Below are 27,282 nucleotides of genomic sequence, written 5' to 3'. Positions count from 1 at the left end.
TGTGCAAGGAAATGGGAAGTACACATACAGTCCTGCTGCTCGGACCCAAGCATGGTGGTTGCCTGGAAGAAGAGCACTTGTGTGACTGAGCTGATGTGGCTGCTGTCTTTTTCATGGAACATAATTTTTACTTGACGAGTGACAAACATTCAGTTATTCAGAGTTGTGTGTTTGGCAGCTGTTTTCTGAAAAAGGAACAAACCAATCTTGTCACTTCAAGGGAGCTAATGAACAGTATTGCCATTAATGGTAAAATTTGAACTGAGTGAAAATTAGAATTCTGGAAAACTTGTATCTGTCACTGTGAACTTGATGATGTCCCAATATTTAGAAATTTTTCTAATGGTAATACTAATAGCTGTGATTTTTTAAATATTATCTAGTGAAGTACATCAATATTTGGGATACTTACAAAACTTTTAGCATTAATATTTTTCCGAATGACCAAATGGCCATGTTATACAATGTGTGGTTAACATATCCATTCAAAGCACCAGAGAGACCAATAGCTCTCAGTCCAATAGCATGAAAAGTTCGCTGATGGTGTGTCAGAGTCCACATTGCTATGGACCTTTAAGAAACACCTACATGGTTGGTTTGGGTGGCGTAGTATCTGTATAAATATTCCTCCATCTTCTCACTACACATCTTTGCAAAGCCAGTTTTTTCCACACACACTAAGAAAAGCAATATATCACAAGAGACTGATGCAGAAGCAGATATGAGAATCCAGGTATCTTCTACTAAGCTAGACATTAAAGAGATTTGCAAAAATGTGAAACAGTGACACTCTTCTTGGTAATAATTTTTTAAAAATTATTTTTCATATAATATGTTATTTGTGTTATCAGAATAACATGGAATAGGTTTCTTATTGTAATAAAAATATTTTAAAACAATTTATTGGTTTTAATTTCTAATACCATATGCTTTCACGAACCCAAACTAGGTGTGAAGCATGACAGCATTCTCTGGTTGGGAGAGCACAGGGTGGCTTAGAAGGCTCATTCCAATCACTGTGGGGAACTTAAGTCTAAAGTTCTCAATTCCTCATAGTTAGGAAATTGCTTATTTCATAAATTTAACCTCTTATTTCAGAAGGTAGGAAGGGAAAGAGAGATAGCTGAAGAAATTTGGGACCAAGGGTCTTAAAAAATATCATTCATATTATCTCATACCAGATAGAATGGGTATTATCAAAAACAAAATTACAAGTGTTGACGAGGATGTGGAGAAATTGGAACCCTCATGCAATGCTTGTGGCAATGTAAAACGGTACACCGCTGTGGAAAACAGTCTGGCAGTACCTCAAAAAATTAAAAATAGAATTATAATATGACCTAGCAATCCCACTTCTGTGTATACCCAAAATAACTGAAAGCAACGACTCAAACAGATATTCATACATCCATTTTCATAGCAGCATTATTAACAATAGTCAAGGGGTGAAAGTAACCCAAGTGTCTATCAATGTATGAATGGATAAGCAAAATGTAGTATATCCAGGCAACGGAATACTGTTCAGCCTTAAAAAGGAAGGAAATCCACACTGAAAACTCCAAAACATTGATGAAAGAAATTGGAGAAGACACAAAGAAATGGAAAGATTCTATGCTCTCAGGTTGGAAGAATTGATATTGTTAAGATGTCCCTACTACCCAAAGCAATATATAGGTTCCATGCAATCTCTATCAAAATTCTAATGACGTTTTTCATAGAAATAGCACAATCCTAAAATTTGTATGAAAGCAGAAAAGATCCTGAAGAGCCAAAGCAATCTTGAAGAACAAATCCAGAAGTACCATGTTCCTGATTTCAAACTGTATTATAAAGCTATAGTAATCAAAATGGTATGGCATTAACATAAAGACCTACATACACATGGATCAATGGAACAGAATACCCCAGAAATAAACCCACACATATGTGATCATTTCACAACAAAGGTGAGACTATACAATGTGGAATGGTTTCTTCAGTGACTAATGTTGGAAAAACTGGACAGACAGGTGCAAAAGAATGAAACTAGACCACTGTCTTATATGAAACACAAAAAATAACTCACAATGGATTAAAGATTTGAATGTAAGACCTGAAACCATAAAACTCTTAGAAGAAAACATAGGCAGTAAGCTACGACTGATCTTTTTCTTTTCCTTTTATTTTTTAACTTTTTATTTTGAAATAATTTTAGATTTATAGATGAGTTGCAAAGAGAGTAGAGTGTTCCCATATACCCTTCATCTGTCTTCCTTCAGTATTACATCTTATACAACCATGGTACATTTACCAAAACTCAGAAATTAACATCAATACAATACCATTAGCTAAACTGAAGACTCTATTGGCTTTCTCCAGTTTTTCCACTACCGTCCTTTTTTCTGTTCCAGTATCCAGTTCAGGACACCATATTGTAGTTTGATGGTGAATTTTTGGATTTGACTCCAGAAGGAAAGGCAACAAAAGCAAAAATAAACAAGTGAAACTACATCAAACTTCTGCACAGCACAGACAACCGCCAACAAAATGCAGAGAAAACTAACTGAATGGCTTGCTGGCTGTTGGCTGGAGCTCACCTTCAGTTTCTCACCACTTGATTCTCTCCATAGAGGAACTCATGTCATAGTAGCGCATTTCATCAAAGCTAGCAAGGAATGAAGTACTAGGAGTAATCCCCAAAGTGACATTAAATTATTTTGAAATAATAATTTGGGGTATAATTTTGGGCTGTTCATGACTGGACCTGCCCCGGGCACCCTGTCCGGCACCCGCGTCTTCCTGGGGCAACCACGTATGTACTCTATACAGCGATCCCACTCGGTGGAAATGTCTCTGCAGAAATGAATGGCCAGTGGACGAACCCAGGGCCTACTGCTAGGAAAGCGCTGCCTTCCCTGAATGTCTTGGAAAGCGAGGCGCAGGCAGCAACAATCTGAAACAGACCACACTCCGTGTACGCGTAAGGGGCCACTTCACCTGCAGAGAGGCCCTGTGAGGGTCACCTGGCGACAGGTGTGCTGAAGGCAGAGGCGGGAACAGGGGCGAGCCTGCGGCGGTGGCTGGAGCCCTCGCCCGGCGGGCAGTGCCCGGGATCAGGCGGGACCGGGGCATTCCCGCCGGGCCCGGCGCACGTTTGCACCCGCTGAACGGCTGCCTGTGCCCCGGGAAGGCGGCGGCGCCATGCGGGTAGAGAATGTGGCGCGGCGCCGACGCGTCCCGGCCTCGGAAGGTAGCCCGAGAGGGCTGGCGGCGCCCCCGCGGATGGTACAGCCCGCCCTCCCCGCCGGACCACGGCGATGGTTCCGCCCACCCGCGGCTACTCCACTATCTCGCCGGCTTCACGGAGCCAGCGGAGAAGGCGTGGAGCGCGCCTAGGCCACGCCCCCTGCTGCACGGTCTAGAGGCGGGAATTTCGACCCGAGGGCGGGGCGGGCAGTTTCTCGCGCCCGGGAGCGGCCGACTGGGGCGGGGCCCGGGCCGCCCGCCCCCGCCTCGCTCTCCGCCCCCGGAGTCCAGGCCCCGCCCCGCGCGGTGTGGCGCAGGGGCGGGGCGGGGCCCGGGCTCCGCAGCCCCCGCCCCCTTCCTGAATATTGATGCGGCGCGCGTTGGCGTCGCCCTCCTCCCATTGAGCGAGGCTGTGTCGCGTGGCCTAGCGTCGGCGTGACGGTTGGACGCGGGCGCGGCACTGCGGGTCCCGATTGCTGCAGCCGCTTGTCAGTGTGATGAAGATTGGCACCCAGGTAAGCTGTCACTCAACCGCTCCGCCGCCGCCGCCGCTCCGCCGCCCCGTCCCTATCAATCACGCTGGCCCGCTGGCGCCGCGGCCGACGCCCTGCTGCCGCCGCTCGGGTCCCCGCGGGCCGCAGCGGCCTGGGAGGGCCGCGCCGGACCTGCCGCCCAGGGCAGGGGGCGGGGAGGGGGCGAGTGTGGGGGAGGGGAGCTGAGGCCGCGGGAGGGGCGCAATCCACGGGGTCGACGCGGGTGCGCGCCCAGCCTGTTTTCAGTGTGGGTTTAGGGACGTGGAAATTTCTGGAAGGCGGCGCCGCGACTGCCGCTGCCACGGTCGTGTGGGGCCCGCTGCGAGGCGCGCACTTCTAAGCGTCCCTCTCGGAGCGCGGCGCGCGACCCAGCTCGGGCGGGGCGGGGCAGAACGGGGGCGCGCGGGGCGGGGCTGCGGGGGGTGGGGTGGGAAGATGGCGGCCTGGTGAGGGCAGTGAGGGGTCCTGCTGGGCGTTAGGGGCCGGTGCGGGTGGTGAGCGGAGCCGGGCCGGGAGGGCCTGGTTAGGTCGTGAGAGTGTGCGCGGGCCACGAAGGGAGCGCGGGCCGGGGGTCCCTGTGCGGGTCGTGAGGGGACCCGGGCCGGGAGGGCCTCGTGCGGGTCCTGAGGGGAGGCGGCCCAGGAGTGGGTACGCCGGCCGTGAGAACCCCATGCAGTTCGTGAGGGGAGTCGGGCCGGGACCGCCGCGTGAGGTCGGGAGGAGAGGCCCGTGTGGCGTGTGAGGGGCGCCGCCGGCCCTGCAGGGCCGCGGGCGTCTTAAGGGTTGCGGGTTCCCGGGCGAACTTGGGCGGGGCCAGAGTGTGTCGGCCGGCCGAGGCCCTGGTGCCCGGCCTGGGGACCGGTCACCACTCCAGCGCCTATAATAAGCCCGATGACTGCGAGCGCTGGGCAGGTCGGGCCGCTCGCTGGGTTTCGCATTCCTTAGGAATCGTGAGTCACTTAGGGAGAATTAGGAAAAGTTGAGTCTGCTTTCTGTCATCCCTGTGGCTCTTGGAATGCCCAGGGGCGTTCGTGGTACTGAAATTAACAAGTTAGGTTCCCTCCGCGCGCTGGACGCCTAGTTTACAAGCACGCGCAGTGAGGGCGGGTCGGTCGCTGGGCAGGGGGCGTGTGGCGGGGGTGTCCCCGTGCGGAGCAGCTGCCCACGTGGGGCGATCGCAGAGGCAGCCCCCCAGGGTGGCGTGTGAGGAGGCGGTGACTTAGAAGGAAAGATTAGCTGCTGGCTTTTCTTTAGGAAGTGAGTACCTTCCACTTGAGGGTGAACAAAACCTTAGCTTTAGCTAGATGTAACTTTATGACTTTGGTATACTTAGTATTTTATTAATTTATATAGCACATCATACTCCAATAAATTAAGCACTGTATATGGCATATTCTATATATTATAAGGAAGCATTGAGGTGAAATGTAGACGTGTGCGGCAGTGCAGCTCTTGGTGGCACACTGGAATGTAGTTGTGGTCGCATTAGTTTGGAAGATGGCACAGACTCCAGCGTGCCTCTCATCACTTTTTCCTTAACTTGCAGAGCGTGGGTCATCTAGTTACAGTATTTCATTGACTCTACAGCCTGCCATCGTGTAAAACCCATTACCATGTTATGTGCCAGTGTTTTCTTACCACCGCGGTGGAAGGATGCTTCCTACTTGAGAGATTTGAAAGTAGGAATTAGAATAGATGAAATATGTTCAGTGACTATTACTTGAAAATTACAGTTCTTTGCTTATGATTTAAGTGTCAGCAGGTTGCTTGGTTAATGATACTGTGTACAACTGCCATGTATTGGATTCCTGTCCTTTAGTTTACATGTATTTACATTTCTGTGTCAGTGTGTTGTAACTTCAGAAGTACTGCATATGAATGATAGAAATAGGTACTGGATATGAAAGTAATATTCTAGTTATAATTTTCACTTTTGTTGCCAATTTTTGAACTATTTGAAACTGTTTGGAAGCAAACTCTGAAACTGCCAGGATAATAAAGCATATGCCCCTGGGACCTTTATGTGCTCAGCCTGCCTCTAGATTCAAAGAGGCCATTTAGATAAGATAGGACCAGGAAGAGAACCCATTATATTGAAATACAATTAGAAAAATATTGAACCAAGTTAGTGATCAAGTTGTGTACATGCCCCTTTATTAGCTCAGTAACAGATTTTACGCAGCACTAGGGATTCCTTTTGGAGTAGTGATAAACATAACTGACAGTTTTGAGATTTCTTTAGAAACTCTAGTGCTTTGTAAAAATCTCTGGGGTTTCTATTGGTGAAAAAGAGGGACTGCTGAAACTCAGAATTTAATGTCTGCCTTCATAATTGAATGAGTGCTAAATTTCAGCTGGAAGTGATTGCAAGTAAAGATGTGATACTTTTTCTCATTTGGGTTCACAGAGACCAAGAATCTGCACTAGAAGTCTGTCTACTCTCAGCCCATCCATTAGTAGGAATATGTATGTGCCCTTTTTTACTTCATCTAATGGTTGTACTGATGGCAAAGGTACTGATGGGGAAATAAAAACAGTGCAGATGAGGGAACTCAAGCTTAGTGGGCTGGTGTTATTGTGGGGTCATCCTAGCAACAGCCACCTGGGAGACTGAACACCAGTTTTGTCAACTCACAACTGGTTAAGTCACCATTCTAGTAAAAACTGTTGAAGAAGATATACAAGGTGGAAATGTAGAAAAGTTCTTAATGAAATTAGAATAAACATGAAGGGCTGGGAAGCATTTAGTGGAAAGGCCGCCTGGCTGCAAAGGCTGTCCAGTGAGGCCGCACCCACCATGTTGTCCTGCCCACCAGAGTGCCCTTGGGCAGTGCTGCCCATGTTTCAGTGTGTCAGTCCCGCCAGTGTAGTTACTGTTTCTGGAAAGTTACTCAAACCTTTAGGATACCACAGCAGGTGTGCTGTCTGATAAGTTGGTTTTGAACTCCTGTGGCTCAGCAGCGCTGTGGTTCTTTGGACACATCTGGAGGGACCTGGAGAGGAGATAGCAGCTTCGTAATTCTATGATTTTTTGGGGGGAGGTTCTAAGCTTTTACAAAATCTTGAAAACTACTAATCTACCATGTTGTGAAACTGAGGGTGTGGGAGTAAAAATTCTGGACTCATTTCATTGTTTTGAGTCCTTTAAATGATAGAATGTAGTCATCTTGACAGGTCCAGCCGTCAAGCCCTGCCTTCCCTCCCCTTAGGGTAAGCTGCTAGACTGGATTGTTGGTGTTCCTGTCAGGCAAGATTATTTCTGCTTAGGGTGAACCCATCACTTGAAAAGTGTGAGTTGTTTGGTGCAGCCTCTAGCTGGTGAAGCTGTATGCGAGCGAGGCTGTAGGGCATGTTTGCAGGAAGTGCAGCTTTTACTGTTTGTCCCTGTGACTGATGGCTACAGGATGGGTAGGCTTTAGTTATGTCTCAGGATGCCTGACTTCAAGCCCAGGGTTTAGAATCACAGGAATAAGGAAAATAAGAACCTGGTGGGATCAATGGTGCTTCCATTTGGGCTCTGGCAGGATCCAGCTGCCCACCTGGCATCTTGGCCTCCCCATTCAGTTAGACTGTTCTCTCCACTGTCTGCTGTTCTCTCCACTGTCAGTTCAGTTCCTCTCTTCCCCACAGCTTGACCCCAGCTCTACCCGCCTCATCTTCCTGTTTTCCAGTGCAAACCCTAGAGAGTTGGTGAAAGTGCTTTCCCTTCAGCCCACCTCTGAGACTCTGGCCCATGGTCTAGAAGCAGCCTGGTACCCCACCATGTCCCCAGGGAGGGTGAGCTCATGCCATCTGCACAGTGGGGGACTCAGAAGGACTGGACTGGGAGGTACTGTGATTGCAGGTTCAGAAGAGTCTGATCAGACATTTGCAAAAATGATGTCTTAATGAGAGCTGAGCAAGCTCTCAGTATATGTTGCCTGAGACACTAGATCAAGGTTTGTATTTTTTGGCAAAAAAATTAGGAATTTAGTTTATATTTTTCTAAATTCAGTTATATATTTATGCATGCTTTTTAAAAAACACATTTATTTCAGCAGAGTTCATTGCAGCATAAGTGTAAATACTCCTGTGATCTTCTGGGGTATGTTCACAACCATAGTTCTGTTGACATCTGGGGCAGGACATTCCTGTGTTGTGGAGGCTGTCCTGTGCATTGTAAGCTTTTAGCAGCATTCCTGGTCTCTACCCTGTTGATGCCAGTGGGAACCCCCTACCCCCAGTATGACAATCAAAAATGTCTTCAAATAATGCCAAATGCCCCTTGAGAGACAAATTCACCCGTGGTTGAGAACTGATCTAGAACAGCATTTCCTAAAATGTGTGGAATCCAAATTTAATGAGATATGCGTATATTTTTGCATATTAATCAGTTAAGTTATTTTGTGTTTTTAATCAGCACTATTAATGTATGTTTTCATGTATTTACATAATCATATTTATCATTTAAAAAATTTAAGAATCCCCTCACACATTGTGATTCTGTTTTTCAGTATTCTCTTGTGGCCAGGCCTGATGTTGCAGAGCCTTTTGAGCATTTAGAATTTGGTATTTCCTATATTTACCTTATCATCCTCTGGCCCACTGAGCTTCAGGCTTGGCAGAATATAAGGGATATGGGTAGGAGGGACAGTGCTGGCGGGCCCATTGCCCCAGAGCTCTGTCCCCGAGTGCACAGACAATGCCTTAAGAAGGAAGGTGGTCCATGTGCAAGGGACCTGTTGGGGTTCTTGTTTTTCATAAACCATACTCACTGACCTTTAATAACAAGTACATCATGAAAGTTTGAGTGTCATGATCTTAAAAACAAAGCTGTAATATGAATTTAAATTCTATCAACTGTAATGACCATGCAGCTCAGAATTCTAAAACCATTAAAATATCTTTGTTGTTAGAATTTTGCTGTTTCTGAAGTGGACAAGTGTGGACCTTAGGCTTGGAATTACTTTTTTTGGACAGATTTTAACAGGATGTAATATCTGTGGTTTTATTTGAATATTAAACTTAAGTGGTACCTCCTCAAACCTTGTTTGAAAAATAAAGTGATTTCTCGACAAATGTTTTCTCTTTAGAATGAGTTAATGACTGAATGCTACCCTTGGAGGGTGTGTGTGTGTGTGTGTGAAGTCAGCATAGAAGACAGCAGATAGATGGCTTGTGTTTCTAAGCTGCAGTCATTTAAAATTGCCTCCACACAAAATGGAAGCTCATTGAACTGTAGTGATGTCCAGCTAATGTCCCAGAGGCATCTGGGAAGAGGTTTCTCTCTTTTTGAATAAAGAATTTTGAATTTTCTTGGATTCCTTGACAGCTTTCTTAGATCTGTTAATAAACAAGTTTAGTTTGGAAACGGATCATCAAATGTTTTGGGGAAAGATTAGTTGCATGCCCGCCTACCCCCCAATCTAGATATATAGCTTGCAGAAGTCTCTGGACTGTTGTCTCTAGGCCTTCTGTGGCTTTGTAACTATCTCCTACAGACACTAAAACTGAGATAACCCTAGAATGTCTTGCATTTCTCTGTTAGTGGGATTGATCATACTCATCAGGTAAAGCAGTATTCAGCTGGGAAGATGCCCTGACAGGAAAGTAAGCCCTTTGCTAGGTATGGCATCTTGCAAACGTTGCAGTTACTCATACTGATCAGGCAGTTGGTAGATTAAAGGAGAAATGTAGGACTTGGATGTCACCACATCTGGGTTAGCAAACTTGAGATGAGCTTAATGAAATAAGTTATATTTTATAAGTATGTTAGGAAGGAGTTCGGTTCCACGACAATGCAGGGAAGTAAGAGTGAGATGTGAAACCCGAGTCAGGAAAGCAAAGTTAAGTTTTGCCCTCTCACAGAATAACAGAGTGGGCCTGCCTAAGGTTAGAAAGGCTTCAGTTGCCTATGAGGCTTTTATGGTTTTTTTGGCGGGGCAGAGACGTCCTTGATTGACATTCTTTGGCCACGGAGGCCTGATCCAGTTGGTGAAATGAAGACGTGGTCTGTGCTCTGATGTTTGCTGTGCATGTGCTTTGATGTTTTTCTTTATATGGGGAGTGTCTCTGCTCTGAAGTTTCTCATTTGGGGAATTGTTTTTCATCTGGGGAATGTCTGGACATTGCAAGTTGCTCCTGGCCCTTGAAACTTCAACTAATTAACTCTGCGAGCCCTTTCTGGCTCTCTAGTTTTATCTGGTTAACTCTTTGAGTCCTTTTTAGTGAGCTTTACTCTCTTTCTGCCCTGCTCATGTCTTTCTGCCTAGGAAGTATAGCATGTCTCTTTGGACAGCTCTCCTTTTGGCAAACTATAGACCTATGGGTCAAGTTCCTCTGTGGCCTGTTTTTGTTTGGCCCTAGAACCATACATTATATATTTTAAAGGGTTGTAAAGAGGAAAAAGATGAGTATGTAATAGAGACAGTATGTGGCCCACAAAGCCTAAAATATTTACTATCTGACCCTTCACAGAAAAAGTTTGCTGCCTGCTTCTACGTTCTCAACTGAGACAAATCAAAGTTAGTCTGGGTCTAAATGGATCAAGTATCCTAACTGTTGGGAAAAGATGAATAATAAAAGGGAAAAAAAGTAGGCTGCTTTCCCTTAGTGGACTGTACCATTCCTGAGACTGGTATGTAATGACATCTATCTATGTAAAAATAGAGTCTACATAAATAGCTCTTAAATTGTAATTAGAATCATAAATGCTAAAAGCTAACTGTGGAAGTCTTTGGTTTAGTGACGAGTTCCATGCCCTCATGGCTGTGTGGGTTTTCTCTTTTGGTGGGAACTGGGTGGTAGGAAACCCTGCTTTGCTGATGAAGTCCGTATATAGGGTCAAATTATTTCTCATGGGTGCCACCGCCTCGCCCATCAGCACTTGTTCTGAGACCCCAGAGGCACTGGGAAAGCAAGGAGGGCTCCTTGGTCAGAGGCCTCTCCTGCAGACCAAACTCCCTCGTTGCCATGCTCAGGAGCATGGATGGTGTGGGTGGGCTGATGGGCAGAAGGCCATGGGCAGAAGGGTGGTGCTGGGTGCTGGTCAGTGCCCGCAGGAGGGACCGGGAAAGGGTGGCCCACGGGGCTTATCAGTACTGCTTTTTCTCTTTTTCGAATCCGTCTCCCCACAATTTTTTTTTCTTCTGATCTTCCCATCTCTTTGAGTCTTTCTTCTAAAAAGAACAAAAAAGGAGACTGAATAATCCTCACTTCTTCTTGCATCCTTTTGTGCAGTTGGACCTTGTTTGCACAGTTTGACTGTCAGGGTAACATTTAGCCAACTTGCTTGAGGATGTACTTCACCTACTGTTTATTCAGTGCTTGTTTCTCTGTTTTAATTTTAATGTCATTCTAGTCTATTTTAAGAATATAACATGTAAATGCTTTAAACTTGAAAGATCTCTCCATCTTTTTGTGTTACTTTTCCTGTTTAAAAAAGTATGTAAATTATGTTCCAAGTGGAGAATCCAATTATTGACTTTGTTTGCATGGAGTGGAATACATATTATGGAATAATCCCAATATTTATGCCTTCATAGCTTAAAATAATGTTTTTCTAGTAATTTCCTCATGTAATAAGTAATATTGAAAGTGACGATATAGTGCAAACAAAACATTTAAATATTTTCTCTTTAGCAATATTCAGGATAGAGTGTTACTAAAATCTGAAATCTTGTCTAGGCTAGTCAGGATAATGAGATGCTCAAAAATAGTTGCTGTAAGATGCTTTGCTGAGTTTGATATGGTCCCCTGTTAAAAGGAGCCATCATAGTACTGTATTTATGAGCATGTAGACTATTAAATAGGTGTGTATGTGTGTGTGTATACATATATATATATATATATATATATATATATATATATATATATATATATATATATATATGGTATTACACAGATTACATGGCATTAAATGTGAATCAAACATTATAGTTAAGTGAAACTCACAGATAATAAAGTTGAACCTCTGGATGTCCTGAAATTCATTTTCAAGGTTTAACGAAGATCCTAAAATGCTGTTAGACGTGTTTATTGTCCCAAGTTGTGCACTCACTGCCAGCACTGAGCCTATCTGTAAAGACATATGTCTGCCACCAGAGCACAGATTCAAGTGTGGAGGTATAGTGCAAAGTTTACATCTCATTGACAGAATGAAGGTGATTTGGAAACAGATTGGGATAGAGGCATTGGCGTTGACTTTAGGTTGTGTGAGAGTAAGCCCTGGAAGACTGAAGGCAGGGTCTGTGACTCCCTAGGCACCAGAGGGAAAATGCAGCAAGAGGGACTGCATCATTTCAATAGAAGGGAGTTAAGAAAGAAGAGAACAAGGAGGCCTGCGGGGTGTATTGAAGAACACAAACAATGTAAGATGGCATTAACAAGCCCAGTTATATTGGAACCCTCAATTAACTTAAAACTTAAATCTCCCAGGTGATAAAAACTCCAGATTTGGTGGAAAAATTAAATCTAGCTAAATGTTATACATCTAAAACTAACACAAGAAGGGAAAGGAAGTGTTGGAAAACAATCAGTTTTGACAAAAAGGTTTAGCAATATTAATGTCAGATAAAACTAAACTCAAGGTGAAAAGCACTAGAGGAATATATCATGCTATTCAAAGGTATAATGATCATTAACGTAACGTGTAGAAATATGTAAAATATTGATTGAAATAGAAGTTGACCGTTCCACACAGTGGGACTCTAATGTGACTCTTAGCAAGGCAGCAAACCAAGTAGACCAAGAAAGAGTAAAGAGTGTGGGGTGAGAGTTCTCAACCTGGCCTGCTGACATTGGGGCCAGACCGTTCTTTGTGGCAGGGCCAGCTTGTGCATGGGGTATTTAGCAGCATCCCTGGCCTCTACTCACCAGATGAAGTAGCTACCCGTCTCCCTCATTGTGATAACCAGAAATGTTTCCAGACATTGCTAAATGCCCCCTGCGGGCCGAAATAGTCTCTAGGTGACACTGATACAAAGGATTTCAATAATGTGGTTAATGGATATACACAGAAGCTTGTGCCTAACAAACATAAAACACAGATTCTCTTTAATTGCAAGGAACATTTAACAAAAACTGGCCACATGTTAGTCCACAAAGAAAAGTCCCGTTTTAAAAAATAAATCCTATAGGCCAGATTCTCAGACCACAGTGCAACCTAGTTAGAACATAAGGGTGAACGGATTGCTAAAAAAAGCCACCTGAATGTTAACGACCCCCTTCTTTTTATCTCTTGGGTTATACAGGAGACAAAAACTGCTCAGACTGGATAAATGAGTGACAGAGGGCTACATACTGTAACCCATGGGATAAGGCAAAAACAGTTCTCAGGAGAAAGTAAATAACCTTAAATGCATGTATTAGAAAACAAGAAAAACAAATGAATTCAGTTTTAACTCAAGAAACCAGGAAACTAAAGTTATCTAATAAAAGGGAAGTCTGTTTTTGGTTTTTTCAAATCTGATTAAGAAGAAACAATATTCACAACAGATGTAACTACAGGTGTGAAGATTTACAGTGTGATGGCAGTAAGTTTGAAGAGCTATGAATGGTTTATGAAGAAGACAAAATGACCAGAACTGACCTTGGAGTAGAAAACCTGTACAGACTATAAACTTTAGATGGGAAGATAATCAAAGATTTATCACTTCAGAAAGGCACTAAGCACTGATGAGTAAGTTAAATAAAACCTTCATGGAACAGATAATTTTGTGTTGTATCAATTGTAGCAACCGTTTGCTAAACAAAAAATTAGTGAGCACCTGCTCTGTACGTTGTGATGGTGGTGGAGAGTACAAGGGTGAAAAACCAGGTTCCTGCCAATCGGAAGTAGTAAAGGCAACAAGTTCACCAAAGGCCTGTCCAAATTAAAATTACAACTGTAGTAAGGGCTGTAAAAGGAAGCATGTGTTGTCCTGAGATGTGGGTCGGAGGTCAGGGACAGCTGTCCTAAGATGGGAATGACTGCTGTGAACTGTCCAGGGGAATGGAGAAGGGGAAGAGGAGGACCATTTTAGATAGGGGTGCAGTGGTCAGAGGCTTTGGAATGGAAGTGGGTGTCATTGAGCTCCCTAGAAGCTGGAAGGACCTGGAGTGACTGTGGTGCAGAGGACGGCCAACAGGGTGGGAGAGGGCAGGGAGAGGATGGGCAAGGGCCCAATCATGCCAGACAGTTGTTGGCTGTGATAAGAATTATGATCTGTATCTTGGAGGCAGTGGGAATCCTTTGAAGGGTTTTAAATGGGTGTGTCATGATCAGATACGGTTTTCCAGGAGATCCCTTTAAAGACTTGGAAACATACACACATCCACATTAGGGGACTGGTTACATAAACTATGTGAAGTCTACATAGTAGAGTACTCTGCAGCTTTGAACAGTGGAGGTGATTGATAATGTGCTATGGGGCATCTTTAGGATACAGTGAGCGTAAAAAAGGCTCAGAACTATGAGTAGAGTGTGGACTTTTATCTAAGAGAGGCATAGAAATACTGACTTATGATAGAAAAGGAAGGTTAAGCCCCAGACTAGTTAAACGGGGTTCATTATTGGGGAGAGAGGAGACAGAATTGTAACCCTTATGTAAGGATGGTTTATATGGATATTTTATGTAGTTTTTAAGTAAAGTTAAAAATGGGGGTGGGTGGTGGGTGGGAGTAGTACCTAAAAATTAAAAGCAAAATGAATCAAAAGAACCTAACTAGGAATTTAGTTGGTGGTTTAACTACACAGAATTAAGTGACTTCAAAACAAATAGGATTGTACATCCAATCTAGTGGGATAAATTCTAAAGACAAAGTAACTACAAAGAAATCTTAAATAATTTTTAGTACCCATATGGTTAGTAATAATATTTGTATTGTTATTTTGAAATTATAGATATCAAACTCTATCTATGTCTATACACACACACATAATGATAAGCAAGTCACTATGTTACTGCTGTTTGGAAACAAGATTTTGAGGCTAAGAGAAAGGATAAACAAACATGAAATCAAAGCAGTTAAGTAAGACCCTGTGATCCAAATTTAGGTTAGAGATTTCAGTCTTAACTTGTGTTTGATATTTTCTATCTGTGCCCATTAAAATAGAAACAGTCATCAACTAGTAGTAGTGAGTACACATAGCACCTTTATTATGGTCTCTATCATTTCCCAACTGAAAAGAATCAGCCACTTGGATGAATGGCAAAGTCCAAGTGTGGTGCAGAAAATGAACAGGATGAGCCTGGAGTATCTGATTTTACCCGAAAGCATGAAAGCCATCAAGAATTACTAGGGTGTGTTAAAGGCTCTGGGAGGTAACTAAAGGGGCTAACAGTGACTAAAGATGGGATAACTTGAAACATAAAAAGAAGTACATATATATATATATATATATATATATATATATATATATATATATATATATATATGTAAACTTATTTTAAAGATGTTCAAACCCATGAAGAAGCCTTAAGAAACTCTATCACTGGGGTTGCAGTGTGGGGGTTGGGAAGAGTGGCCATGGCAGAAAGGTCTGGAAGCGTTGTGAGGTCAGTAAGTGGAAACATGATGGGGTGCTTCACGCCCTCTTCAGTGAGCTGATTGTTTCTGTGAACTTAGTTGTTGAATGAAAGCTAGATGAGTCTTCTCCAAAGTGAAATTCTGAAAAACAGTTTTCATGGTTACAATTGGGGGTCTCAGCTTTTTAACCTTACCGGCTCATATGTAGTATCAAGAGTTCTTTGTATACTATTAGTATATGTTGGCAATATCAGATGTTTCTTATATGTGTTGATGGGGCTTGAAGGAGGAGTCCTTTTCCTTTCCAGCAATTTGTGTTAGGGTATTTTGGAGATGCCCAACTTCCAAACCTTGACCTTTATTGGGAGATGCCACTTCTACACATAAGTGTTAGGCTGTCCTTTTCTTTAGACTCTCATCAATTTTGCAGAGCAGACTTCCATGTGTGTGCAGCAGTGAACATTACATCTTTGCCATTATTGAAAGTCATTCATGTTTATCTGATGGATTGCTTTCTTCCATTTCTTAAACAGTGTTTCCCATTTTGAATGACATCATAATTCATAGATTGAATTGGTGAAATTAACATTTGTAGGCATCAAAGTTGTACAGATTGTCAAATACTGTCCTGATTTCCTTGTGAGCTCTGCAGTTATCTCAGGAACAAAGTTATTGTATTTTCAGAGATAATGTGTAGAAGTGACAGGGCTTCAGAGCCAGATAGACTGACCCTACAAAGGTATTTAAAACTCTTTGTAACTCTGTTTTCTCATCACTAATATGAGGACAGTGTGAAAAGTATCTGCTAGAGTTCTGGTTACTGCTAGGGTGACCTGAATTACCATGTTAATGGGATAAAACAACCATTTGATTATGTGCATGGATCTGTCGGCCAGGAATTTGGAAAGGCCTGTCTCTGCTCTGCAATGTTTGGGTCCTCAGGTAGGCAGATGTGGAAGCTTGGGGTGGCTTGATGGGTAAGTGATTTAGTCTTTTGGAGGGATTTTCTTCAATCTGGTAATTGATGCTGTCTGTCAGTTGGGACATGACAAGAGATGGGGCTGTTGACCAGAGCATCTCTGTGTGAACTTCCATGTGACCTGGGCTTCCTTATGGCCTGGGATGCGGGGGTTCCTCACAGCAAGGGTGGGGCCTTCTGATTAGTCAGACATCTTACATGAGGGCTCAGGGCTACAAAAGTGAGTGTCCCAGCAAACAAGGTGGAAGCTGTCTCGCCTCTGTGCCCCACTGCTGATCATACACCATCATTTATACCTTCTGATGGTTTTAGATGAGTCACTAAGGTCAGGCTAAATTTAAAAGGAGGGCAAAGACCCCCACATCTCCCCAGGAATCGTGTCAGAGAATTTGGGAATGTGTTTTAAAAGTGCCTCCTGGAGATCTTCACATATTAGAGGACATTTCTCCTCTCATTTCCCCTTGCCTACCCTCAGTAAGCCCCCAAATGGAGACTGAACCTCTGAGAACAAATTCTGTGCTTCTCTGCATTCCCATGGATGTTTGAACAGACTCTGATGCTGAGTTATGACACAGTGTTCTTCTAGATCTCTCGAGTTTCTCTTATGAGTGCTTCTGCTTTACCCAGCCCACACCACGAGAGTTAGTGGGCCATGGTTAACCAGGAGAACGCATGGTTGACCCTCATGCAGTGTGTTCGGAGAGCACCAAAGCCCAGCTTCACCAGCACTATGCAGGAATGATCAAGTTCAGATAAATTTTTATTAAAGTATCAAAATTGCAAAGCTTTGTGCATTTTTGTACTTTTTCTTCAAGCCCTGGTGAGCTTAATGTCTAATTTTTTTAAATTTATTTTATTATTTATTTATTATTTTATTTTATTTTTTGTTGAGAGGGCATCTCATATTTATTGATCAAAAGGTTGTTAACAACAATAAAATTCTGTTTAGGAGAGTCAATGCTCAATGCACAATCATTAATCCATCTCAAGCCTAATTCTCATCAGTCTTCAATCTTCTGAAGCATAACGAACAAGTTCTTACATGGTGAACAAATTCTTACATAGTGAATAAGTTCTTACATGGTGAACAGTACAAGGGCAGTCATCACAGAAACTTTCAGTTTTGATCACGCATTATGAACTATGAACAATCAGGTCAAATATGAATATTCCTTTGATTTTTATACTTGATTTATATGTGGATCCCACATTTCTCCCTTTATTATTATTATTATTTTTATTTTTAATAAAATGCTGAAGTGGTAGTTAGATGCAAGATAAAGGTAGAAAACATAGTTTAGTGTTGTAAGAGAGCAATTGTAGATGATCAGGTGTGTGCCTGTAGACTATGTGTTAATCCGAGCTAGACAAGGGCATTAAAACATCCACGGATGCAGAAGACTTCTCTCAAAATGGGGGGTGAGGTTCTAAGCTTCACCACTGTTGATCCCCAATTTCTCACCTGATGGCTCCCCTGCGACTGTGCCTGTCTTAGGTTGTTCCTCCCTTGAGGAATCTTACCCGTCTCTGGCTAACCAGTCATCTTCCAGGGCCATACAGGGAGATGTAAAGTTGGTAAGTGAGAGAGAAGCCATATTGTTTGAAAAGGTTAGCTTTTTTCTTCTTTGCAGATTTATGCCCTATGATACTCGGTAAATTTGATATGAGGTATGAATTCTATTTAAGGGTTGTAATTAGGGAGGAAGAAGAAAAGCTATAGAGGTAGCAGATGGAACAAAACATGTGAGGATTGATTATTTCTTTGACATATCTTCTTGTAGAGTAACTTAAGCATGTATAGGTTTTAAACTACTAACTAAATTGCACACACACATTAACATAATAGGAATACAGTTACATAACCAAAGCAGATCTATAATTACCAGCCATCTCCAGTGAAGCCAAGAAAACCAGTTAGGCACCCTAGGCATTTGTGAAAATTTGTCTATGATATGATGGATATTGTCCAACTGTACTTGAACAATCAGAGAAATCAGACAAATTAAAACAACCCATTCCTAGGAACTGTTCACATCCCATATGTTCTTTTAAACGTAGATAGTCTCTAGTAGTAAGATTTTGGACCGCTACAACTTGCACTTCTCCTAATTCTTGGTTGAGTTCCAACAGTATAGATCCAGTCAAATTTGTTGTTTTACTGTATGCACAGGCCAGCTTAGATATCTCCTTCTTTATTCCAATGGCAAGTCCAGGAAACGGTGGGATGGGTGCAGCTACAACTGTAGCATCGCCTGGATCTTTGTGGAGGTTTTTTGATGATCATCTTCTGGTATGAGTTTTCCAGAGAGTGCTGATGTTGGAAGTTCTTCTTCATATCGTATCTTAGTTCATTTTCTGGGTAGCCAAATTAGGCTTTGATCTTCTGTATAAACACAAACAGACCCTTTGCCCACACTTTGATATGCCCTTTATACCATTGTGTAGAACTCATTGGAGGTCACCACACAGGAACTGCTTTTTTTTTTTTTAAGAGAAAGGAATATTATCAGAGAGGTGTACCTCCATAGCCAATCATCTGACACCCTTTAAGTGATCAAAATTAAGGATATTTAAAGCATGTGTTAATCGTTAATTTACAGTTAGTTTTATCCTATCAAGGAGTAATCCCCCTTTTCTTTCTTTTTTTTTTAATCTTTAATCTACACTTACATGAAGAATATTATGTTTACTAGGCTCTCCCCTATACCAGGTCTCCCCTATAAACCACTTTACAGTCACTGTCCATCAGCATAGCAAAATGTTGTAGAATCACTACTTGTCTTCTCTGTGTTGTACAGCCCTCCCCTTTCTCCCCGCCATGCATGCTAATCTCAATACCCCCTTACTTCTTCCCCCCCTTATCCCTCCCTACCCACCCATCCTCCCCAGTCCCTTTCCCTTCGGTACCTGTTAGTCCATTTTTGGGTTCTGTAATTCCACTGCTGTTTTGTTCCTTCAGTTTTTCCTTTGTTCTTATACTCCACAGATGAGTGAAATCATTTGGTATTTCTCTTTCTCCGCTTGGCTTATTTCACTGAGCATAATACCCTCCAGCTCCGTCCATGTTGCTGCAGATGGTAGGATTTTCCCTCTTCTTATGGCTGAGTAGTATTCCATTGTGTATATGTACCACATCTTCTTTATCCATTCATCTACCGATGGACATTTAGGTTGCTTCCAATTCTTGGCTATTGTAAATAGTGCTGCGATAAACATAGGGGTGCATCTATCTTTCTCAAACTTGATTGCTGCATTCTTAGGGTAAATTCCTAGGAGTGGAATTCCTGGGTCAAATGGTAAGTCTGTTTTGAGCATTTTGATGAACCTCCATACTGCTTTCCACAGTGGTTGAACTAATTTACATTCCCACCAGCAGTGTAGGAGGGTTCCCCTTTCCCCAGCCTCGCCAACATTTGTTGTTGTTTGTCTTTTGGATGGCAGCCATCCTTACTGATGTGAGGTGATATCTCATTGTAGTTTTAATTTGCATTTCTCTGATAATTAGCAATGTGGAACATCTTTTCATGTGTCTGCTGGCCATCTGTATTTCTGTTTTGGAGAACTGTCTGTTCAGTTCCTCTGCCCATTTTTTAATTGAATTATTTGTTTTTTGTTTGTTGAGGCATGTGAGCTCTTTATATATTTTGGATGTCAAGCCTTAATCGGATCTGTCATTTACAAATATATTCTCCCATACTGTAGGGTTCCTTTTTGTTCTATTGATGGTGTCTTTTGCTGTACAGAAGCTTTTCAGCTTAATATAGTCCCACTTGTTCATTTTTGCTGTTGCTTTCCTTGCCTGGGGAGATATGTTCAAGAAGAGGTCACTCATGTTTATGTCTAAAAGGTTTTTGCCTATGTTTTTTTCTAAGAGTTTTATGGTTTCATGACTTACATTCAGGTCTTTGATCCATTTTGAATTTACTTTTGTGCATGGGGTTAGACAATGGCCCAGTTTCATTCTTCTACATGTAGCTGTCCAGTTTTGCCAGCACCATCTGTTAAAGAGACTGTCATTTCGCCATTGTATGTCCATGGCTCCTTTATCAAATATTAATTGACCATATATGTTTGGGTTGATGTCTGGAGTCTCTAATCTGTTCCACTGGTCTGTGGCTCTGTTCTTGTGCCAGTACCAAATTGTCTTGATTACTATGGCTTTGTAGTAGAGCTTGAAGTTGGGGAGTGAGCTCCCCCCTACTTTATTCTTCTTTTTCAGGATTGCTTTGGCTATTCGGGGTCTTTGGTGTTTCCATATGAATTTTTGAATTATTTGCTCCAGCTCATTGAAGAATGTTGCTGGTAATTTGAGAGGGATTGCATCAAATCTGTATATTCCTTTGGGCAGGATGGCCATTTTGACGATATTAATTCTTCCTAACCATGAGCATGGGATGAGTTTCCATTTGTTAGTGTCCCCTTTAATTTCTCTTAAGAGTGACTTGTAGTTTTCAGGGTATAGGTCTTTCACTTCTTTGGTTAGGTTTATTCCTAGGTATTTTATTTTTTTTGATGCAATGGTGAATGGAATTGTTTTCCTGATTTCTCTTTCTATTGGTTCATTGTTAGTGTATAGGAAAGCTACAGATTTCTGTTTGTTAATTTTGTATCCTGCAACTTTGCTGTATTCCAATATCAGTTCTAGTAGTTTTAGAGTGGAGTCTTTAGGGTTTTTTATGTACAATATCATGTCATCAGCAAATAGTGACAGTTTAACGTCTTCTTTACCAATCTGGATTCCTTGTATTTCTTTGTTTTGTCTGATTGCTGTGGCTAGGACCTCTAGTACTATGTTAAATAACAGTGGGGAGAGTGGGCATCCCTGTCTTGTTCCCGATCTCAGAGGAAAAGCTTTCAGCTTCTCGCTGTTCAGTATGATGTTGGCTGTGGGTTGATCGTATATGGCCTTAATTATGTTGAGGTACTTGCCTTCTATACCCATTTTGCTGAGAGTTTTTATCATGAATGGATGTTGAATTTTGTCGAATGCTTTTTCAGCATCTATGGAGATGATCATGTGGTTTTTGTCTTTCTTTTTGTTTATGTGGTGGATGATGTTGATGGATTTTCGAATGTTGTACCATCCTTGCATCCCTGGGATGAATCCCACTTGGTCATGGTGTATGATCCTTTTGATATATTTTTGAATTCGATTTGCTAATATTTTATTGAGTATTTTTGCATCTACGTTCATCAGGGATATTGGTCTGTAATTTTCTTTTTTGGTGGGGTTTTTGCCTAGTTTTGGTATTAGGGTGATGTTGGCTTCACAGAATGAGTTTGGGAGTATTCCCTCCTCTTCTATTTTTTGGAACACTTTAAGGAGAATGGGTATTATGTCTTCTCTGCATGTCTGATAAAATTCCAAGGTAAATCCATCTGGCCCAGGGGTTTTTTTTTTGGGTAGTTTTTTTGATTACCACTTCAATTTCTTTGCTGGTAATTGGTTTGTTTAGATTTTGTGTTTCTTCCTTGGTCAGTCTTGGAAGGTTGTATTTTTCTAGGAAGTTGTCCATTTCTTCTAGGTTTTCCAGCTTGTTAGCATATAGGTTTTCATAGTAGTTTCTAATAATTCTTTTTATTTCTGTTGGGTCTGTTGTGATGTTTCCTTTCTCATTTCTGATTCTGTTGATGTGTGTTGATTCTCTTTTTCTCTTAATAAGCCTGGCTAGAGGCTTATTCTATTTTGTTTATTTTCTCAAAGAACCAGCTTTTGGTTTCATTTATTTTTTTCTATTGTTTTATTCTTCTCAGTTTTGTTTATTTATTCTCTGATCTTTATTATGTCCCTTCTTCTGCTGACTTTAGGCCTCATTTGTTCTTCTTTTTCCAATTTTGATAACTGTGACGTTAGACTATTCATTTGGGTTTGTTCTTCCTTCTTTATATATGCCTGGATTGCTATATACTTTCCTCTTAAGACTGCATACAAAGATGTTACAATATTATGAGCTATGTTTACTATGCTGCACTTCTATCCCCATGACTGAATTATTTTATAACTGTCCATTCTGTTTGAGTCTATTTCTGTTTTTTATGTTCATTTGTTTTTCAGATTCCACGTGTAAGTGAAACCATGTGGTATTCATCTTTCTCTGACTTACTTTACTTGGCACAGTGTCCTCTAGGTCCATCCATGTTGTCACAAATAGCAGGATTTCCTTCTTGTTTATGGCTGAGTAATATTCCATTGTCTGTATGTACCAATCTCCTTTATCCATTCTTCTGTTGTGGGTATTTGGGTTGCTTCCATATTTTGGCTATTGTAAATAATGCTGCAATAAACGTTAGGGTGCATATATCTTCTGAATTAGTGATTTTGTTTTCTTTGGATGAATTCCCAGCAGTGCAATAGCTGGGTCATGTGGTAATCCCCATAACTTTTTGAGCACAAGTTTCAGGCTCATCTTGTAGTTTCCCTGACCCAGCCTGGAATCAACTCAGTCATTCTCTAAGGAGCCCTGATTCTTTTAATTGGAGAATATTTATCAACTAAGAATAAGTGCCAAGTGCACAGGGTGTCATTGCTTGTAGGCCCTCGGAGTGGATAGAATCAGGAAAGTGTGCACATGTTGCCCGTGTATGTGTGTACTTGTATATATGTGTGTGTGTACTTGTATATATGTGTCTATTTCTATACATCTGTGTATTTGAACACAAAAACTCACACCAACAACTCCGTTTCCACTCCACCAGCTCAGGATGCCCTCCAGCCACTCCCTCTCCTTGCTCTTGCTCCCTGTATTTATCCACAGTATGTTCATGTATCTTCTCAAACTGGAACAGCTCTCCCAAGGTTAAAAAACTGCATATTTAACCTTTAACTAAAATAAAAGTAAGTATACTTCTTAAATTTAAAAGTCACTGGATTGTTGCAGGGCTTTCTCGGTAGGTGTTCTTGCCAGAATGCCTCGTCTTGTATCTGTGGCTTTGTGCCTAGGTGAGGTGGAGAACCTCTTCCTGGCCCTGTAAGGAAGACTGATTCAGAGTTGGGCTCAATGTGCTCTTTATGTGCTGGGGGTGATGCTGAGTGAAAGCAGTGCCACCTCGTCTTTCACCTCTTTGCTTTTGCAGCTGAAGATCACACCTGTGGTAGAACAGTAGATGGACCCAGAGACTGTGAGACCTCTGGATCAGTGCCATTTCCCATACCTGGGTCCCATGCGGGCGATGAGATGATGGCCAGACGTTCACCTGCACATGCGGTGGAGTTTACCTGAGAGATGGAGCTTGGAGCTCACACAGGGGTGTGGTTCACTGTCCTCCTGTCTGGGACATGGGCGGGCTCTCTGGGGAGGAGGGGCAGGTGTCTAGCAACCCTGCTCTAGAACATAAATGCAAGGGGAGGGTATGTCCCTCCGGAGCAGGGCACTGATCCTCACTTCCCCGTCCTCCTCTAGCCAACTTTGCTTAGAAAACCCCAATGCTGAAGGCCTGGATTGTCATTATGGAGAACTGCTACCATGGAGAATAGGTGGCTCACCTCTCTGGGGCTCTGTCTTTTTTTTTTTCTATTGCTGACCTTCCTTTTTTTACTTAAATTATAATCTTTTAAGAGAACCAAAAAAAAACTTTACACAGCAAATATTTTACATAAATGTAAACATGCACGTCTACTTCATAATTAAGCAAAAGAAACTTTTAGGCATAAGATCTTAAAAATCATTAAAGAATAAGACAACCCAAAGAAAAAAAACAGAAGCAACAAAAACACATTTCATAACTCTTCAGTTGGTCTTGTCGTCCAACCTACTAGTTAAAGCCTGAGTTTTAGAAACTCTACCTCCTTTGCCAAATGGAAACATTCAGTTTGGCTGTACCTAACATATGTCTACATAATAGACTATTACTCTTTCAAAATAATGTAATAAATACATCACACATACACACACACAACTATATACACACCATACTTAACTACCCTCTCAAATATGGAATTAAGGATCTTGGAATTTTCAAGTTTTCCTACCCTTGAGGCACACACATAGAAAACAATGGTTCTGCTACAGAAAAAAATAGTTAATGAGTGGCATCATTACAAACCTCTAGTTTATATTACTTTTCCAAACCACATCTTCACTCTGGCCTGCCATGACTCCTTAGATGCTTCTGGCTTAAGTCTTTACACCTTGCCTAGTGACCTGCAGTATGGTAGACACTGTACAGAGAAAAGAATAGGCAATTTTAACGATTCACTTAAGAGATTTTGAAATCATGAATATGAGCAGGGAAAGTTTTCAGCAGTCTTCAAATGTCTGGAATGTTTTCTGTCTGCCCTCCCTACTCTACTGGCTGTTTTCTCTGTTTCGGTCCCTGCAGGCCTGAACATCTGATCTATTCCTGGGAACACCCCAGGAAATAGAGATAAGAATAACAGTCTTTGCTTTCCAGGGGTTCACACCAACCAGACCTCAGTCAAGAGGAAGGTCAGTGTGTGCACAGAGCACTCCATTGGGCTGAAACGAAGAGAGGAGGAGTCCATGAAGATGGCACCTCAAGGATGGGACTTGGCAGGGGTGTGGGGTGCAGAGACTAAGACAGTGCAGGGGCGGGAAGAACAGTCCGGTCTGGCTGGTCAGGGGTGCTGAGGGCAAGTACTCTGTGAGGCCAAATTCTTGATCACCAAGAAGAGAAGATTCCTTACTGCAGTGGGTAAAGCTAGGCGGCCATGGGGCAAACTCCTGAGGCTTTGTGCACAGTACCAAACGGGAGCTGTGCTAGAGGACCACCACGCAGTGCTGGGTAGGATGAACACGGGGAGGGCCTGAAGCCAAACCCAGCGCTACATGCAAACATGTCCTATGCAAACAAACATGCACAAAGCCACAGTTCTGTCTATGTAAACCAAGACTTGGGGAGAAAAAAAAGGAGAGAGAGGTTTAAATAGATATTTTTAGTTCAAGTTTCTGGAATCTGCCCCAGCTTGAGCAAGAACAGCTGAAATAAATCCCTCATCCATTAACAATTCAAGTTTCCCAATCATGACCGTAACCTTCCCTGCTGTCACTACCAAGGAATTATAAAGCAATGATCAACTCATTTCAATGAAGTCCCTACCTGCCATTAAATCTACGGAAACCTCATGATGGCTGGAACCCACTGCAGTGTGTGTACCATTCCCTACACCTGGCAGAGTGAGGGGAGCATGCTGCTGGACAGCTCCCAGTCCATGTCTCCAGCTCACTGGGGTCAGTGTGGGGATGAAACACATGGCTCTATAAGACATAATACTCTAGCCAAAGCCCCCACCATGGATCATCTAATTCATTTCTGGGTCCAGACTGCGTCCATCTCCCAGCTGGGGAGGGAGAAGCCATCCGAGTGGATGGACCCAAGAAGGGAAAATCATTCTTAATGTTCTTGATGCCCAGTGAACAAAGCAGACGGCAATTCTCAGGACATGTTCATTCAAATTACAGGAATGGGCTACTCCATACTAATTATGGAATGATTTACCACACATTCACTCAATATGGAACATTCACTAATGACCAATTTCCTACAGCAGATTCATTTAGAAACTGTATACTGCAGAAGGCTTTGTGACTTTCTTCTAGTTGTTTGTAAAAATACAAATCAGTGTGGGAATTAGGCACAGTGGTACAAAAGAATGAACAAAACTACCTTATCAAAGAATGTGCTTATTTCATATTGCAGAACTCCTATCTAGATTCTGGTTTTTGGAAACCTGCTGCTGGTTCATTTTTTCAGAAAGGTTTCTTTATTAGACCTCTCCTTCCTTTCCTACCTTCCCCTACTAAAATCCACTGAGTGAAGAACATGTCGTATGGATCTATGTGGAACGAAGCACTCCAAGTTACCTGAGTCACATGTGGCTGCTGGTGTCATCTGCTTGCTCAGGGGCATGGTCTGGACTGAACGTAATCTAGAAGTACAGATTTTCTTTAATCTTTTAAAAATTTGGGATTATTAATGTATAATTAGCAAAATTATGGTTACTAGACTCACTCCATTATCAAGTCCCCACCATGTACCCCATTACAGTCACTGTCCATCAGTGTAGTAAGATGTCATAAAATCACTTCTTGTCTTCTCTGTGTTGTACAGCCTTACCAGTGTTCCCCCACCACATTATGTGTGCTAATCGTGATGCCTCCTTTTCCCCCTTATCCCTCCCTCCCCATCCATCCTCCCCAGTCCCTTTCCCTTTGGTAACTGTTAGTCCATTCGTGGGTTCTGTGAGTCTGCCACTGTTTTGTTTCTTCAGTTTTTTTTTCTTATACTCCACAGATGAGTGAAATCATTTGGTACTTGTCTTTCTCTGCCTGGCTTATTTCACTGAGCATAATACCCTCTAGCTCCATCCATGTTGTAGCAAATAGTAGGATTTGTTTTCTTCTTATGGCTGAATAATATTCCACTGTGTATATGTACCACATCTTCTTTATCCATTCATCTACCAATGGACACTTAGGTTGCTTCCATTTCTTGGCTATTGTAAATAGTGCTGCGATAAACATAGGAGTGCATATGTCTTTTTCAAACTGGGCTGCTGCATTCTTAGGGTAAATTCTTAGGAGTGGAATTCCTGGGTAAAGTGGTATTTCTATTTTGAGTTTTATGAGGAACCTCCATACTGCTTTCCACAATGGTTGAACTAATTTATATTCCCACCAGCAGTGTAGGAGGGTTCCCTTTCTCCACAACCTCACCAACATTTGTTGTTGTTTGTCTTTTGGATGTTGGCCATCCTGACTGGTGTGAGGTGGTATCTCATTGTGGTTTTAATTTGCATTTCTCTGATGATTAGCAATGTGGAGCATCTTTACATGTGCCTGTTGACTATCTGAATTTCTTCTTTCGAGAACTGTCTGTTCAGATCCTCTACCCATTTTTTAATTGGATTGTTTGCTTTTTGTTTTTTGAGGTGTGTGAACTCTTTATATAATTTGGATGTCAACCCTTTATTGGATTTGTCATTTATGAATATATTCTTCCATACTGTAGGATGCCTTTTTGTTCTACTGATGGTGTCGTTTGCTGTACAGAAGCTGTTCAGCTTGATATAGTCCCACGTGTTAATTTTTGCATTTGTTT

General features: G+C 42.2%; 1 protein-coding gene across 4 annotated transcripts in view; it reads left to right on the top strand.

Annotated features, from left to right (window-relative positions):
- Positions 1–3,598: 3,598 nt before the first annotated feature.
- PKNOX1 (PBX/knotted 1 homeobox 1) overlaps positions 3,599–27,282 on the top strand; it is a 66,991-nt gene continuing 43,307 nt past the window's right edge. For 2 of the 4 annotated variants that reach the window (XM_037014753.2, XM_037014752.2), the window contains exon 1: positions 3,623–3,740. Coding sequence is in view for 1 of the 4 variants with exons in the window: in XM_037014754.2 (XP_036870649.1) it covers positions 3,723–3,740 (18 nt within the window). In the remaining 3 variants the exon portion in view is untranslated. Of the gene's footprint in view, positions 3,741–27,282 lie in introns of all 4 variants that reach the window. The other 2 variants (XM_037014751.2, XM_037014754.2) reach the window with 2 other exon arrangements.

The sequence above is a fragment of the Manis javanica genome, chromosome 3 (assembly GCF_040802235.1).
Source record: "Manis javanica isolate MJ-LG chromosome 3, MJ_LKY, whole genome shotgun sequence".
In the NCBI taxonomy this organism is placed as follows: Eukaryota; Metazoa; Chordata; class Mammalia; order Pholidota; family Manidae; genus Manis; species Manis javanica.
The sequence above is the reverse complement of the archived record's forward strand: the minus strand, read 5'-3'. Positions and strand labels throughout refer to the sequence as shown.